The sequence below is a fragment of the Nyctibius grandis genome, chromosome 14, assembly GCF_013368605.1.
Source record: "Nyctibius grandis isolate bNycGra1 chromosome 14, bNycGra1.pri, whole genome shotgun sequence".
In the NCBI taxonomy this organism is placed as follows: Eukaryota; Metazoa; Chordata; class Aves; order Nyctibiiformes; family Nyctibiidae; genus Nyctibius; species Nyctibius grandis.
In genome coordinates this window covers 11,955,941-11,969,057 of record NC_090671.1, presented here as the reverse complement: position 1 = coordinate 11,969,057, position 13,117 = coordinate 11,955,941, and the positions used below count along the sequence as shown (strand labels likewise).

Sequence of the window (13,117 nt, the reverse complement as noted above, 5' to 3'; positions counted from 1 at the left end):
CCATCATCTCCTTCTAACCTGCCTCTGTTTTTCCAAGGAATTGGGTCTTTTGTCTAACTTACACACCTAAAGTGGCCCTAAAGAAAAGCCTGGTTGAGACTCATCCCTGAAAGCATCTAGAAGTCAGCAGAAAATAAAAAACAAAGGGAAGAGTCCAGTTTGTGACAGCCTGTTTTAAAACAATTACACACATCATCCCGCTGCCCAGACTGTAAGCTGATCTGAGCTAAAGGGTCTAGAAACTGGAGCGCACCTACCTCTAAAACAGTCTCCGTGACATGACACGTGGGCGCCGCAAGGAGACACAAGCCCATGGCTCCCACCCGGGCAGAGGCCAGGACAGCAGAGGACCTGACTATTGCCACGGCCTTCACCTTGGTGGAACACCTGCATTTGTGTCTTTAAACTTTATTATGTCTTTCTTCATTCCAAAGCTTTTTCCTCGCTTGTTGCCTCTGTCGAATCGCGGCAGCAATGAACACGTCCCTGTTCGATACCAGCCGCTCTCCGCAGTGGAGGCAGCTGCTGGCTGTGCCCCATTTCCCCAGCAGCAATGCTTTCAGATCCAGCACCCAGGTGCTGTGCTTTCCTTGACTTTAAAACATTTTGCTGGAAAAAAATCCCATGAAAAGAGTTTTCCTTCAAAACCCAATAAACCCAAGTAACATGCAGGAGATACCCCGAGGGACGCCGGGACGATGGGAACGGTGTGAAGCTGTCTGAAGCGAGACAGCAGGTACTTCCACTGTTAGAGCAAACGACACCCTCGATGTTTATGAAACGCTTTGCTGTTTCCACCACACATTGCTGCTCTGTGGTTCACCCCACCCCAGCTGTGGTGCCGTGCTCTGGAGTGTTTGCATCGCCACCATTAACAGCCCCTTGAAGTTCACCAAATCCAGCAAAGCGACCTGCAGAGATCAGCGCTTGGACTCAAGCTCATGAGACCACGGGGCAGGTTTCTCCTCCAACGAGCTCTTCGCTGTGCCTGGCTGCAGCACAGCCCCTTGGACCGCCCTCCAGCCCCTTATGTGTTTGTATGGCATTGCAGTTTTTACGTACGACATTGTAGGGTTTTTTTTCACTGAGGCACTTGAAATAAAAGAATTCCTTAAAACACAGCACTGCAGTCATTCATGTAGGCTTTTGACATTCATTGAGTGTCCCCGTGTCCTTCTGCAGCTCTTCCCCCCTCAGCGATCAAACCACCTTCAAAACAGAACTGCTTGCAGTTATTTTTTCCAGCTTTTTTTTTTTTGTTATCATCAGATCACGCTTCCCTGGCACGTAGAGAAAGGAGCTATGAAAACACAACCACGCTGCAGCTTCTTCCGTGTTACGCAAGAGCAGCTCCCTCCCTTCCAGAAACACCCACCTCTGAACTGGATCAGACGCCCACGTTTAAGGAGCTCCATTACAGCACACCCGAAACTGCTGATGGGCTGCTGGATTTTTAATTGCTGCATCGATTCAGATGACTCAAGAGGCCAGAAAAACCCCATACAACCCCAAGCTCTATTGTTTGTGTTTGTGGCGGGTTCAGTTACATTAGGTGAGGAGTAAATACAAACCGAGCGTGGGTCCTCTGTCCGCTGTGAGGGTGCTGTACCAGCACCCCGTGAAGCTCCCAGCCAGCCCACCACCAGCACCGACCGGCGCGTGAAGCCAGGACACGCGCAGGCAGAGCCAGGGCCAGCCCCCCCGGGGACACACCAGGAGCTCCGCGGTGGCACAACACCAACTCTAACCTGGCACGGGCTTTAGCTCAGCAGCATCCAAAAGCTTTCTCAGCACAAATCCCAATTATCCACTTGTTCCTCGCAGGCCACAAGGCACTAAAACCATTTTCCACCACTCTCTTCATCAAGAATAATCAACAATCGCTGTTGAGAGTCAGATCCTGCCATCTCACCCTTCCAGTCTGGATATCATAAGGTCACTCCAGGTCCCGCTGAGGTTAGTGATCAGCTGAAACCTCCAACTCCCACCACATCCCCTCCCGAAGGTGACTCACATCACCACTCGTCAGGGACACCTCGGCTTTCACTCATCAGCCTCTCCCCATCCCCATTTCCCCATCCCCAGTGCAGTGCTGTTCACCTACCCACGAGCACCCACACTCAGCAACCTCCCCACCACCACAAACCCTTCAGTGCAGACCTCCCTTTAGCCAGGGTTTTCACAGCACATGGGAACGGCTCTGGGACGTTTGTTTTAGCTCAATACTGTAATATTTCCACTTAGCACAAAGTTGGAATGAAAACACATTCCAAAAAATTTTAAGTTGGTACATCTGACACTACAAAGTTTAATATGCTTAAGCCTTCCAGAAAATGAAGTCTATCCTGTAACTGGGCAATGAGACAGCAGCCAGGGCAGTTTTCAAGCCCCAGGTCCAAGGGCTACAGGATCAGCAGTGACCTCCTACTGCCCACCACGCAGCCATCCACCCACCAAGCAGGCTGCCGCCCCTGACAACGCCACAGGATTACCCTTGTGCTGTCAGTTCGTATCCAAAACACCGGGGGCAGGACCTGGCAACGACTGGGCACAGCACTATCAGAGCCTCCCACCTCAAAAACAAGCGGTTTCGCGTTATATGTGGACACTTACACAACTGTAACAGCTGCGTAACATCTGCAGACTGGCATTGAACTTCAGCCAGGGCTTCACCTAGTTATGAGAACGCTTACACAACCTCAGGAAAACCACAGCTGAAGGATTAGTGACTCTTGCCAGGCACGTGTAAGCCTTGCGTAAGGGAGTTTCGCAATACCTTTGTATGTGAAAGCTATGTAATTATAGTTTATTAGATAGCTAGATTTGATTAATGGCATAAATAGTTGTTCACATAACTCGAGACATGAACTTTTGTGGATGCAATAGCTTTATTGGAATTAACCACAGCAAGGGAACTTTTACTTGGAAGCAAGCAACAACCGGCCAGTTCAGTTACCGCCCCTCAGGCGCAGCACCAGATGCAGGGTGGATTCCTTCTGGATGTTGTAGTCGGACAGGGTGCGCCCATCTTCCAGCTGCTTGCCAGCGAAGATCAGCCTCTGCTGATCAGGGGGAATGCCTTCCTTGTCCTGGATCTTGGCCTTGACGTTCTCAATGGTGTCACTGGGCTCAACTTCCAGGGTGATGGTCTTGCCTGTCAGGGTCTTCACAAAGATCTGCATGCCACCCCTCAGGCGCAGGACAAGGTGCAGAGTGGATTCCTTCTGGATGTTGTAGTCGGACAGGGTGCGCCCATCTTCCAGCTGCTTGCCAGCGAAGATCAGCCTCTGCTGATCGGGGGGAATGCCTTCCTTGTCCTGGATCTTGGCCTTGACATTCTCGATGGTGTCACTGGGCTCAACCTCAAGGGTGATGGTCTTGCCTGTCAGGGTCTTCACGAAGATCTGCATGCCACCCCTCAGGCGCAGGACAAGGTGCAGAGTGGATTCCTTCTGGATGTTGTAGTCGGACAGGGTGCGCCCATCTTCCAGCTGCTTGCCAGCGAAGATCAGCCTCTGCTGATCGGGGGGAATGCCTTCCTTGTCCTGGATCTTAGCCTTGACATTCTCGATGGTGTCACTGGGCTCGACCTCGAGGGTGATGGTCTTGCCTGTCAGGGTTTTCACGAAGATCTGCATTTTTCTCTGCAAGAAGTCACCGTACTTCAGTTACTGTCCCCCCTCCTCCCCCCCGCGCATCCGCCCGAGGCCGAGCAGCACGAGCCCGGGCGCCCCCCGCGGCGCTGCCAGGAGCTGCCGCCCCTGCCCTGTGACGTCAGGGCGGAGGCACCGCCCACAGCCGGAACGACGCGGCACCACCCGCCGCCTTCCGCTTCCCGCCCAAGGCGCGCGCGGCCGCCACCATCTTGAGCGGCCGCTGCGCGTGCGCGGCCGCCATTTTACCGGTGGCTGCTCGCACCCACCGCTCCCACCCATCGCCGCCGCCGGTTCGCCGTGCTGCCGCCAAGGGGGAGGGCAACGTCGCGGCCCACGCCCCGCCATTTCCTCAGCCGCATCCCGTTCCCCCCTCTCCAGCACACACGCATCTCCCGCCCCGCCACCCAGCACCATCTAAGCCCTGCCGCCGCCACGACGAGCGGCCCTGCCCGCCGCTTTCCTCGTGGAGGCAGGGCGAAACCGAGCCGCGGTGCACTCACCGCGAGGCTCGCAGGCCAAGCCGACAGCACAGCACTCTCCGACGTTCACGCCGCAACTACGCCACACATCCCTGTCCCTCCCCTTATATAGCCTCTGCCGCCCCGCCCCCGCGACTCAGATCACTCCGCCAGGCACTATTTTCTCTGTGGCGTGCGCCGCAGCTATACTGTGCGAGTGCGAGGAAGCGAGGTCCGGCAGCGCGGAGGAGTCAGCGCCTCGCGCAGTGCAGCGCGGCCGTGGTGGGGGCCGGCAACGGCTGCGCGAAGGAGCGCGGAGAAAAACCTGGCGTGGAACCCTCGGAGCGGGGCCAGGGCCCGGAGCGGCGGGGGCCTGCGGGGCCTCAGCGAGCCGAGCGCTCTCGACTTTGGCGACGCCCCTGCGCCTAAAGCTTCTTGTCAGAGCCTCACATTTTATTCAGGGATTTAAACCCCTACAGTTGCGTCCCTGCTTCAAAAGCGCCTCCTTGATTTTTCCTCCCTGGGGCAGGGTGAGGGGCAGCTTGGCCTGTGGGCCTCGCCAGAGCAGGCTCTGAGGCGCCTGGGGGTCTAGTCTGAAGGAAGACACGTATTTCTATTTAACAAGTCTCCGATGTGTTTCAGCATGCTAGAGGGAGAGAAACAGCAGGGGAACGTGGCCTCCCCCAGCAGGACAGGGACGGGTGTGAGCAGGCACAGGCCCGCTGGCGTTGGCGCGGGTGAAGCCTGGGGTGGGTTTGTGCCAGCCCCGCTGTGCCACTATGGCGTGTGGAGAGAGGCACAGGGAAAACAAGTCGGTGCCCAGCAGGTGTAATGATGCAGGGGTGGCCGCGGGGGCAGAGACTGCACCAGGGCACGGAGGCTGTGGGGGACTCCTGCCAGGGGACAGACATCAGGCAGCCCGGAGGGGGGAGAGGTGAGGGACAAAAAAAAGGCCTGATGAGCAAAGAGATCCAAGTCCTGCAGGCAGGCTGTCTGCATGAGGTATAATCAGTGAGTGTATATATGTATGCACACCTAAAGTGGAGTATGCCTCTGAGATACAATGGTATTTATAACTCAGGACTAAGGCCTTGCCACTGGGGTAAAATCAATCATAAACAGAAGTAATAACAATGCCTGTTTCTTACTCTGCTCTCACAGAGCATCTTCTGGTAGATCTCTGTTGCGCTCAGTTGGCTCCTGAGCTGTCCTAGTCAAACTATACAGCAATTCAAGGGCATAGCTGAGAACAAAACAGGGCTTTGTTTTCAAGATTCGTGAGGTGCCATTCGGTTCGATCCGCCTACAAAATCCTGCGTTTGCCAGCACCCAGCGAAAACCGCTGCCTGCCAACGGGACACAGATAATGCCCAGAGCTGCACACCAGTAGGAAGGGAGTGGAGGCCCAGCAACAGCTTTGTGATTGGTGTGAGGGAAACCAGCCTGCATTTGCGTGACACAAGGAGCTTTTTCAGGAGGGGAATGCTCCGGGGAGCTTCTCATCCGCTGCTGCCTTAAGTTTGTATTAAAACTCAGCATTGTGATAGTAACAATAATCTTAAACACCCGGGTTTAGCTGGGAAAAAAAATCCACAAAAGTCTTTTGCTTTCTTCTCAGGTTAAAATTGTGCTCAGTGGGTTGTGTTGTGTGCATTTGGAGGTTGTATAAACATAAAAGATTGGACGGCATAACTATGTGGGGGTTACGACCACTAGAGACCACCAGAGCCCACCCAAGACCCCTTCCCCAATTTAGTAAGCAAAGACGATTACATAATATATTAGCATATGCATAAGGTTTCTTGGAATAGGCGGGCTTTACTCGGAATTGTATGAATATTCGTTTTTCTATAATGCATATAGTGAGTGTGCTTTTGTCCCTGGGTGTGCATGCTACGAGGAGAGATCCCCCATGCACCCAGCGTGGCAATAAACCAGTGTCGGCTTTCTAAAGTATCACTTGGGTTAGAGAGTTTTCTTGGTTGCCATTGTCCGGTAACAGTCACCTGTGGCGTCCTGGCTTCGTGCCTTCCCTTTGTCTCTGGCTGTGGGAACGGGGTGCAGAGACCCCGAGGCCGCTCTGTGCCCACTGCAGGTTTGCACGTAGCCAGCTCTGCTGGGTTCTGGGGCAGAGAGGTGTCAGGCAGTGCTGGCACGCCAGCATTCCCCTGCGTTTCAGGGTTTGGTGTCTCCTTCCTCCCTTCGGGCTGCTCTGCGTCTGCAGGGCCTTAGTGTAGCAACGAAATAACACAGACACACATGAGAATCGGGAGTGTTCACGTAGTCCTGAGGAGAACCGAGCGACAAAAAAAGGCCATTTTGTGCCACTGTGCACCTTTCAGGGCAGCACGTTCTCAGGGCAGTTTCGTGTTGTTTAATACAATGTAGCAACTTTAACCCCGGCTAAAATACATCTCGGGGGGCAGAAAAAATAACGGCCGGACTGCTCTGGAGATGCCGGGGATTGAACCCGGGACCTCATACATGCAAAGCATGCGCTCTACCGCTGAGCTACATCCCCCAGCCCGCCGCATGCTCCCCTCTCTGGCGGCCAGGTCCCTGCCCGTGCCCGTCCCTCCACTGACGGGCTGCGGGGAGCGGCGGGCAGAGGGGCGCTGGGCACGGACAGGGGACACGGGCAGCCGTGTGGCCCCCAGGCCCCGGATCGGGCTGTGAGCGGGGTATGGCGGTGGTCAAAGATAGGTGTGAACTTCAGACAGCTCTTAGAAGTGCGAGAACTCTCTAGGTTCGCACACACACAACTCTGGTTTTTTCGCTCATTTGGAAATCAGAAAAATCCGTGACAGAATGAAAAAATAACTTAAGGAAAAAAAACATACTGCAACCTCCCCGTCGGGGAATCGAACCCCGGTCTCCCGCGTGACAGGCGGGGATACTTACCACTATACTAACGAGGACGTTGTATTAACAGTTCCCGGCGGGCCGCGCCGTGCCCGAGCACCCGCCGCGGGGCAGGGACTGTCCGCACCAGCCGCCGCGGGAAGCGGTTCCCACCACAAAACACCCACAACGTGTGGCCGCCTGCGGTGACAGCGCCCCAGCCGCCCCGCCCCGCAGCAAAAGGACCCCCCGTCACCCGCGGGGTGAAAGACAAAAAGTTCTGCCGAAACCCGGGATCGAACCAGGGACCTTTAGATCTTCAGTCTAACGCTCTCCCAACTGAGCTATTTCGGCGACCAATGGCCCCCACCCTGGCCGCAGACACGACCCCGCCCAGCGCGCCCCTGGGTGCCCGCGCCCCAGCCGCTGCCCGCCCTCCCCACGCGGGTCTCACCCACGCGGCGGCAGCACCCGGCCCGTGGGTCGCTCGGGGGTTCCCCCCGCCCCTCGCTTCGCACCGCTCTCCAATCGCCCGCACGGCGGGGGTGGGACCCCAGGCAACCCCCAAGTACCAGCTCAGCGGCAGCGGGGCGCTCAGCAGGTACCCCGGGGCGAGCGGCGGACCCCCACCCACCTCCCCGACATAAAGAAGCAGCTCTGCCTGCTTTACCTCGCCCCCCCGGGCTGTCCCCGCGGGGAGTGACGCGGCCCCGCCGCTCCACCGGCACAACCCTGCGCGGGGGCCGCCCGGGAAAAATGGCCGCGGGGGCCAAAATATGCAACCTCCCCGTCGGGGAATCGAACCCCGGTCTCCCGCGTGACAGGCGGGGATACTCACCACTATACTAACGAGGACAGGCACATGACAGCTTTTTCCCGCCTTCCAGGGTAAGGACGCGGCCGCCGCCCGCAGCGGGCCCGCCCCGGGCCGAGCCTCCCGCACACCCCGCGCTGCTCCCGCAGGTGCTGCCGGCGCGGGGCGCGACGCGGGGCTGCGCAGCGCAGGGGAGACGGCGCGGCGCGGAGCAGCGTGCCCGCTGGGCCCGGCCTGTGGCCTGCAATAGTTCTGTACAAGGCGTGCAAAACACACTAAAAAAGGAGGGGATGTAGCTCAGTGGTAGAGCGCATGCTTTGCATGTATGAGGCCCCGGGTTCAATCCCCGGCATCTCCACTTGGTTTTGGCCACCCGCCCTCTGAAGTCGGATGTTTTTGCTTTTTCTTGCCCAGTTTCCCAGAGGAGCCGTAATTTGTAAACAGGCTCCACCGTTTCCTTTTCCTTTCTCGTTCCTCCCATAAGCACAGAGCAGTTTGCAAACCTCTGTTGCTAGAGAAAAGAGCCCAGCCAAGAGCTCCCAGCTCCCCCCTGCCTGTGCGTATTGCTAAACACTACAATTATAAACACACAGCTACCCGGGGCTGTTTTCCTTCTTACTCAAAAATGAAAGCTTATGTTTCATCAGCATTAGATATTTTTAACACTTATTTGTGTCCTGGCCTGCAGGTGGGTGCAGTGGGAGTGGTGGGTGCAGGCACCCAGCCTTTTCTGTCCTTGGGCTGCACCAGCTTCCTCCGGAGCACAGGGGCAGGAAGGCCTCTGCCCCCACCCTCTCATATCACAGCCATTAGCAACAGCAAATTAACACAGAGTGAGCACAGGCAGGAAAAAGATTAGACAGAAGGGAAGGTAAACTCAAGCTGTGCATTTTCTTCTGGGACTACAAAAATTTCTACCTGCAAAATCAGCAGGTGTTGTGGTTAAAGTCTGCCCTGTTTCCTACAAGCTGCTGCATTCCCAAAAGTGCTCCAGCCCATGAAATGCGGGTGGCTTAGGAGCACCAGACTCTACAATGGCAAACCATGGAGCAGAGCAAGGGCACCAGGAAATCTGAGTGCTTGCAGCACCGAGCCAGGTAGGAGGAGAGATTTGAAAAAAATTATTGAAAGCAATAGTTCAGAGTATCCAATTATTAATGGAGACTCTGAACTCACGGCAAATTCCTAGAGAAGCAGGAAAAGAAATACTGTACTGGGTCTGGCTGGGCTGGAGTTGATTTCTCTGTAGCAGCCCATATGCTGCTGTTTTGGATTTGTGACTGAAACAGTGTTGATAACAGACCGGTATTTTGGTTGTTGCTGAGCAGTACTTGCACAGCATCATCAAGGCTTTCTCTTTCCCCTTCTTCTTCTTCCCCCCACGAGTAGGCTGGGAGGCAGCAAGGTGCTGGGAGGATACACAACCAGGACAGCTGACCTGAGCTGGCCAAAGGGATAGTGTGTATGGTGTCATGCTCAGATACCAGCTGGTCATCGTGTGGAAGGTGGCAAGTGATCACCTTTGTTTGCATCATTTGGATTTTTTCTTTTTCTTTGTCTTCTTCCCTTCACTAATTAAACGACCTTTATCTCAACCCACGAGTTTTCTCACTTTTGCACGTCCTGTCATGCTGGAGGGACACGGAGTGAGCGAACAGCCGCGTGCTGCCGAGCTGCCGGCCAGGGTGAACCCACCATGAGGACCAAAGGTTCGGTCTGCATTTGGATCTGCAGCCACATATCAGGAAGGGTCCAGAAAGGTCTGAAACTCTGCTTATTGCAGCATCCCACACAGAAAACATTTCTCCCATCCAAACCAAGAACTATACATATTTACTATAGTCCATATGACTAATATAGTCCAAAGAGAAACTTCAGATAAAAAAAACAATCTGCAAAATACAATGGATAAAATTATCCAAATATTAATATTACAAAATACCAGTGAAACAGCTGGTAGGACTTCTGGGAACACGGCTTCCCATAAAACCAGAATATCACCCAGTTGGCTTACAAAAAGGTACCGCTAACAGTTTGCAAGTCCATCTGTGTCATCAGATTTCCAAGGAAACCCACGCTCTCGAAACATCTTGGAGAAAAGGAGTCCATCAAGAACAGTCAGGCACTTCACACTGCTACTGGTGGCCACTTCGTGGCTAGATCATCATGCATAGCTTCGGGGATCCACTGACAATAGGCTGCGAGCAAGTCTGGAATGAAAGAGCGGAGTGGTTAGACTGCTATGGGAGTCAGGGACTGGAGCGGTGCTGCTGGAAAGACGAGATCCTGTGGCGTCAGCCTGCTCCCAGGCTGAGAGCAAGAACCAGCTTTCCATCACCGGGACAGTGTTGGAGCTTGGACACCCGCACACAGATATAAAAGTATCAAGTATGGGAGAACTACTGTGAAAGCCATCGCTGCACCACTTTGTGGCTGCTTCTATAAAGAACTCTTACAATCTGGTACCCTGATACTGAACAAAATCAATTTTACCCAGAAAAAAATTTTTCCTCTATCCACTGACATCCACCATCATAGTTTAATTTTTCAAAAGCCCAAACCAAACATTTTAACTGTGGTTAGAATGACAGAAAAAAAAGTTCTTAAAATACAAATAAATGTTGCTTTCTAAAGGACAGGGAACTCCAGTTCTTTGCAAGAACCAAACACCTGTTTCTGGTAAGAAAATAGCAAATATTTGGAGCTTATCAAGTGAAATCGTCCATTTTTAAAATTATAATTCAACAGTGCTCAAGGTACTACAAAGTCTGCACTGATATGACTAACAAGGAGAACACTTACATTTAGGATTTTTCTTCCATGCAGCCAGTAAAGCATCGCGATTATCACAGTTTTCTGCAACTAGAGCCTGCAGAAGGGATTCTGTCCTGGGCTGAAGTCTAAATCAGTCCAAAATAAAATGGCGCAATAAAACAATGTTCATTAGTGTAGTTTAGCAAAGTGTTACAGCATTCAGCTCACCTTTCTGAATTCATACTCTTAATATTTTTAACAGGCTAAAAATATAGATGTAGAAACACACAACCTCTGGATACAGAGACATGTCATTGGCTCCAGGAAGTTCACTAGAAGTAGTTTCTTCCCTCTACCACAACTTTTTGTTGTTAAAAGCAGCAGCAGCTTGCTCTCGTTGCTGACAGCGTGAGGTTGTCTGCTGCACAGTTGCACAGCACACGATAAAGCAAAAAGGAATCCATAGGTCCCATGCTGAACTCCAAATTGACTAAAACAGGAGAACACTTGGTAACTGTAGGGCCCTCAGATAACATCAGTCACTTGTAATGAAATCTTTCAAAATCCTTGCATCTACCAACTCCATGAAAACTCACTGAAGGCTCAGAGAAACCTTATTTTGGTCAACAAGAGAGACTGGGGGGATAGCAAGGGAAGCAACAGCTGACCTTGCTTTTGAGGGTCACAGTTCTATAGATGTCATCAAAACCACAAGAAAAACACAGTCTGTTGGAAACATGTTTTTGAAAAGAAATAAAGACAGTACAAAAGAAAAGCAAGGGAAGCAGCAGTGCTCATCTGACAGTTTCTTACACGTGTGAGCAACTGATCTGTATGCAGCAGCCCGCAGAGGCCAGTGTGACCAGCAGGTCGCGTGTGTTCTTCCATACCGCCCTTAAAATCGCCCAGTTCTCTTGAGACACAATTTTTCTTGGTAAGAAAAAAATGATTTTCCTCTCTCTGCAGCTACAGCCAAGATCACTATCTAGAACACCCTTCCCAGCATTGAATTTTTTTAATTTAAAAGGAAGTTAAAAAGTGTTCGGTGGAGACAACAAACTTAAGCTTATTTTTAACAACTTACTTGGACCATGTCTTCAGCATTATGAGGGGACTGGACAGCAGACACCGGCTGTAAGAACTCAGTTTTTCAATGACCTGGAAGATTTGTTATAACAAATATATAATGAACAAGGTAAATTAATTGTTCTGTGGAGACAATCATCAATGAACTTGGACTAGATTTCCACCTCATATCCTCTACCACCATCTCTCTCCCATCCATGTCTCCGTACCAATCTTGTCCTGACTGGGTTGCTAGATGACTCCTGTGTCTCAGAATGGGCAAGACATGAGCTATACTTCTTTCCTTTGCAAAAACAGGACTTAAATTTGGGGGTCTCTTTCACCCAAATGCTGATTTTCATGCCATTTGGTATTTTAAAGGTTTCTTCCCCACCCCACCAACTCCAGCAAACTCCCCCAAGCCACCAGCAAGCTCTGAGGAATCGGCATGCACACAAAGAAAGAAGCCACAAGGCTAATCTCCTCCAGAAACTGGGCTAAAAACTTATTGCTCATGTCAAGAGAAGTACCAGAGCTGGAACACACTTACCTTTCCTTCAAGCAGGAACCTGGCAAAGTATTTGTAGCGATCAATACCTTCTGGGTAATCAACTTCCACAGCAGGGAGCTCCCAGCTAACTCGATCTGGAAAGAAAGATCACACCGAGTCTACTAAATGCTCGAAGAGGAGGGTACATTTTCAAGGGAGATGTGACAACACAGGTGCTAAAAAAACTGGAGGATACTGTCACCACCCAGCCAGCCTTGCTCCTTCACAGGGGGAGCAGATGGGCATAAAATGGCTGCACCAATGGAAAGATGCCAATATTTAAATGCTATGAATCCCACGGAGCTACTCAAACTGCTGTTAAGTTCCTTGAACAGTCCAAGCTGAGCTCGACCTTTCTGGTCTGCTGACAGTCTCGTTAAAAGCAGCATTACAGTAACTATAGAGCAGCTCTTGGACAGAACTACTGAGTTACACTTTTCAAGACACTTACAAAAGACGCTTGGTCTGTGACATCGAATTCGGCCTGTTTCGGGGCAGTAAGACGGAGGAGGATTTTCCAGAGGCTTCCCAAAGTGGCAGTATGGTGGCAACAGGGCAGGAATCCACTCAGGTTCCACTGCGGACACACCTTAGGAAGGGAAAAACACAAAAGTGAATGAGGGGTTGCTGCCAGGATCCGCCACTCACTACCAGTCCCGTGAGTACAGCGCGTGGTCAGGATCTCATGTCCACAGATCTACTTATATCTCATTTTTCAAGTAAACTGTACAGATTTGTGTTCTTTTAATTTATGTTCTTCTAGACCAGCAATAGGTCTAACAGGGCTGGCGCTGAGCAGCTATTTCAGAAGCTGAGCTTTCCTCGAGCTCATTCTGCTAGAGGAAGAATAAACCAGGCCAATTTTTCCCTTGGTCCAGATCTAGAAAGCACAAGGATCCAAATCCCAGGAGGTACGACCACTCTGTAGGGAGAGTGCTCAGTCACTGCAGCAAGGGAAACATTCTGCTAAGGCACATCT

The 13,117-nt window shown here is 52.2% G+C and overlaps 2 protein-coding genes and 5 non-coding genes across 9 annotated transcripts in view; 1 reads left to right on the top strand and 6 right to left on the bottom strand.

Annotated features, from left to right (window-relative positions):
• DHX37 (DEAH-box helicase 37) overlaps nucleotides 1-13,117 on the bottom strand; it is a 282,506-nt gene that overhangs the window by 255,457 nt on the left and 13,932 nt on the right. Inside the window, exons 23-27 of one of the 3 annotated variants that reach the window (XM_068412743.1) lie at nucleotides 12,590-12,727; nucleotides 12,139-12,233; nucleotides 11,608-11,681; nucleotides 10,572-10,669; nucleotides 9,638-9,979 (exon numbers count right to left, since the gene is read on the bottom strand). In XM_068412743.1, coding sequence (XP_068268844.1) covers nucleotides 9,897-9,979; nucleotides 10,572-10,669; nucleotides 11,608-11,681; nucleotides 12,139-12,233; nucleotides 12,590-12,727 — 488 coding nt within the window. In that variant the 3' untranslated portion in view covers nucleotides 9,638-9,896. Of the gene's footprint in view, nucleotides 1-9,637; nucleotides 9,980-10,571; nucleotides 10,670-11,607; nucleotides 11,682-12,138; nucleotides 12,234-12,589; nucleotides 12,728-13,117 lie in introns of those variants that run through there. The other 2 variants (XR_011049208.1, XR_011049209.1) reach the window with 2 other exon arrangements.
• Nucleotides 2,870-4,252, bottom strand: LOC137669966 (polyubiquitin). The gene is made up of 2 exons (XM_068412472.1): nucleotides 4,157-4,252; nucleotides 2,870-3,610 (listed from the first exon to the last, which is right to left on the bottom strand). The coding sequence occupies exon 2, from the start codon at nucleotides 3,408-3,410 to the stop codon at nucleotides 2,949-2,951; it is 462 nt and encodes a 153-aa protein (XP_068268573.1). The 5' UTR covers nucleotides 3,411-3,610; nucleotides 4,157-4,252; the 3' UTR covers nucleotides 2,870-2,948.
• TRNAA-UGC (transfer RNA alanine (anticodon UGC)) lies at nucleotides 6,564-6,635 on the bottom strand. The gene has a single exon. It is a non-coding gene; the product is annotated as a tRNA-Ala (tRNA).
• TRNAD-GUC (transfer RNA aspartic acid (anticodon GUC)) lies at nucleotides 6,961-7,032 on the bottom strand. The gene has a single exon. It is a non-coding gene; the product is annotated as a tRNA-Asp (tRNA).
• TRNAF-GAA (transfer RNA phenylalanine (anticodon GAA)) lies at nucleotides 7,237-7,309 on the bottom strand. The gene has a single exon. It is a non-coding gene; the product is annotated as a tRNA-Phe (tRNA).
• On the bottom strand, nucleotides 7,739-7,810 carry TRNAD-GUC (transfer RNA aspartic acid (anticodon GUC)). The gene has a single exon. It is a non-coding gene; the product is annotated as a tRNA-Asp (tRNA).
• On the top strand, nucleotides 8,056-8,127 carry TRNAA-UGC (transfer RNA alanine (anticodon UGC)). Its single transcript has one exon. It is a non-coding gene; the product is annotated as a tRNA-Ala (tRNA).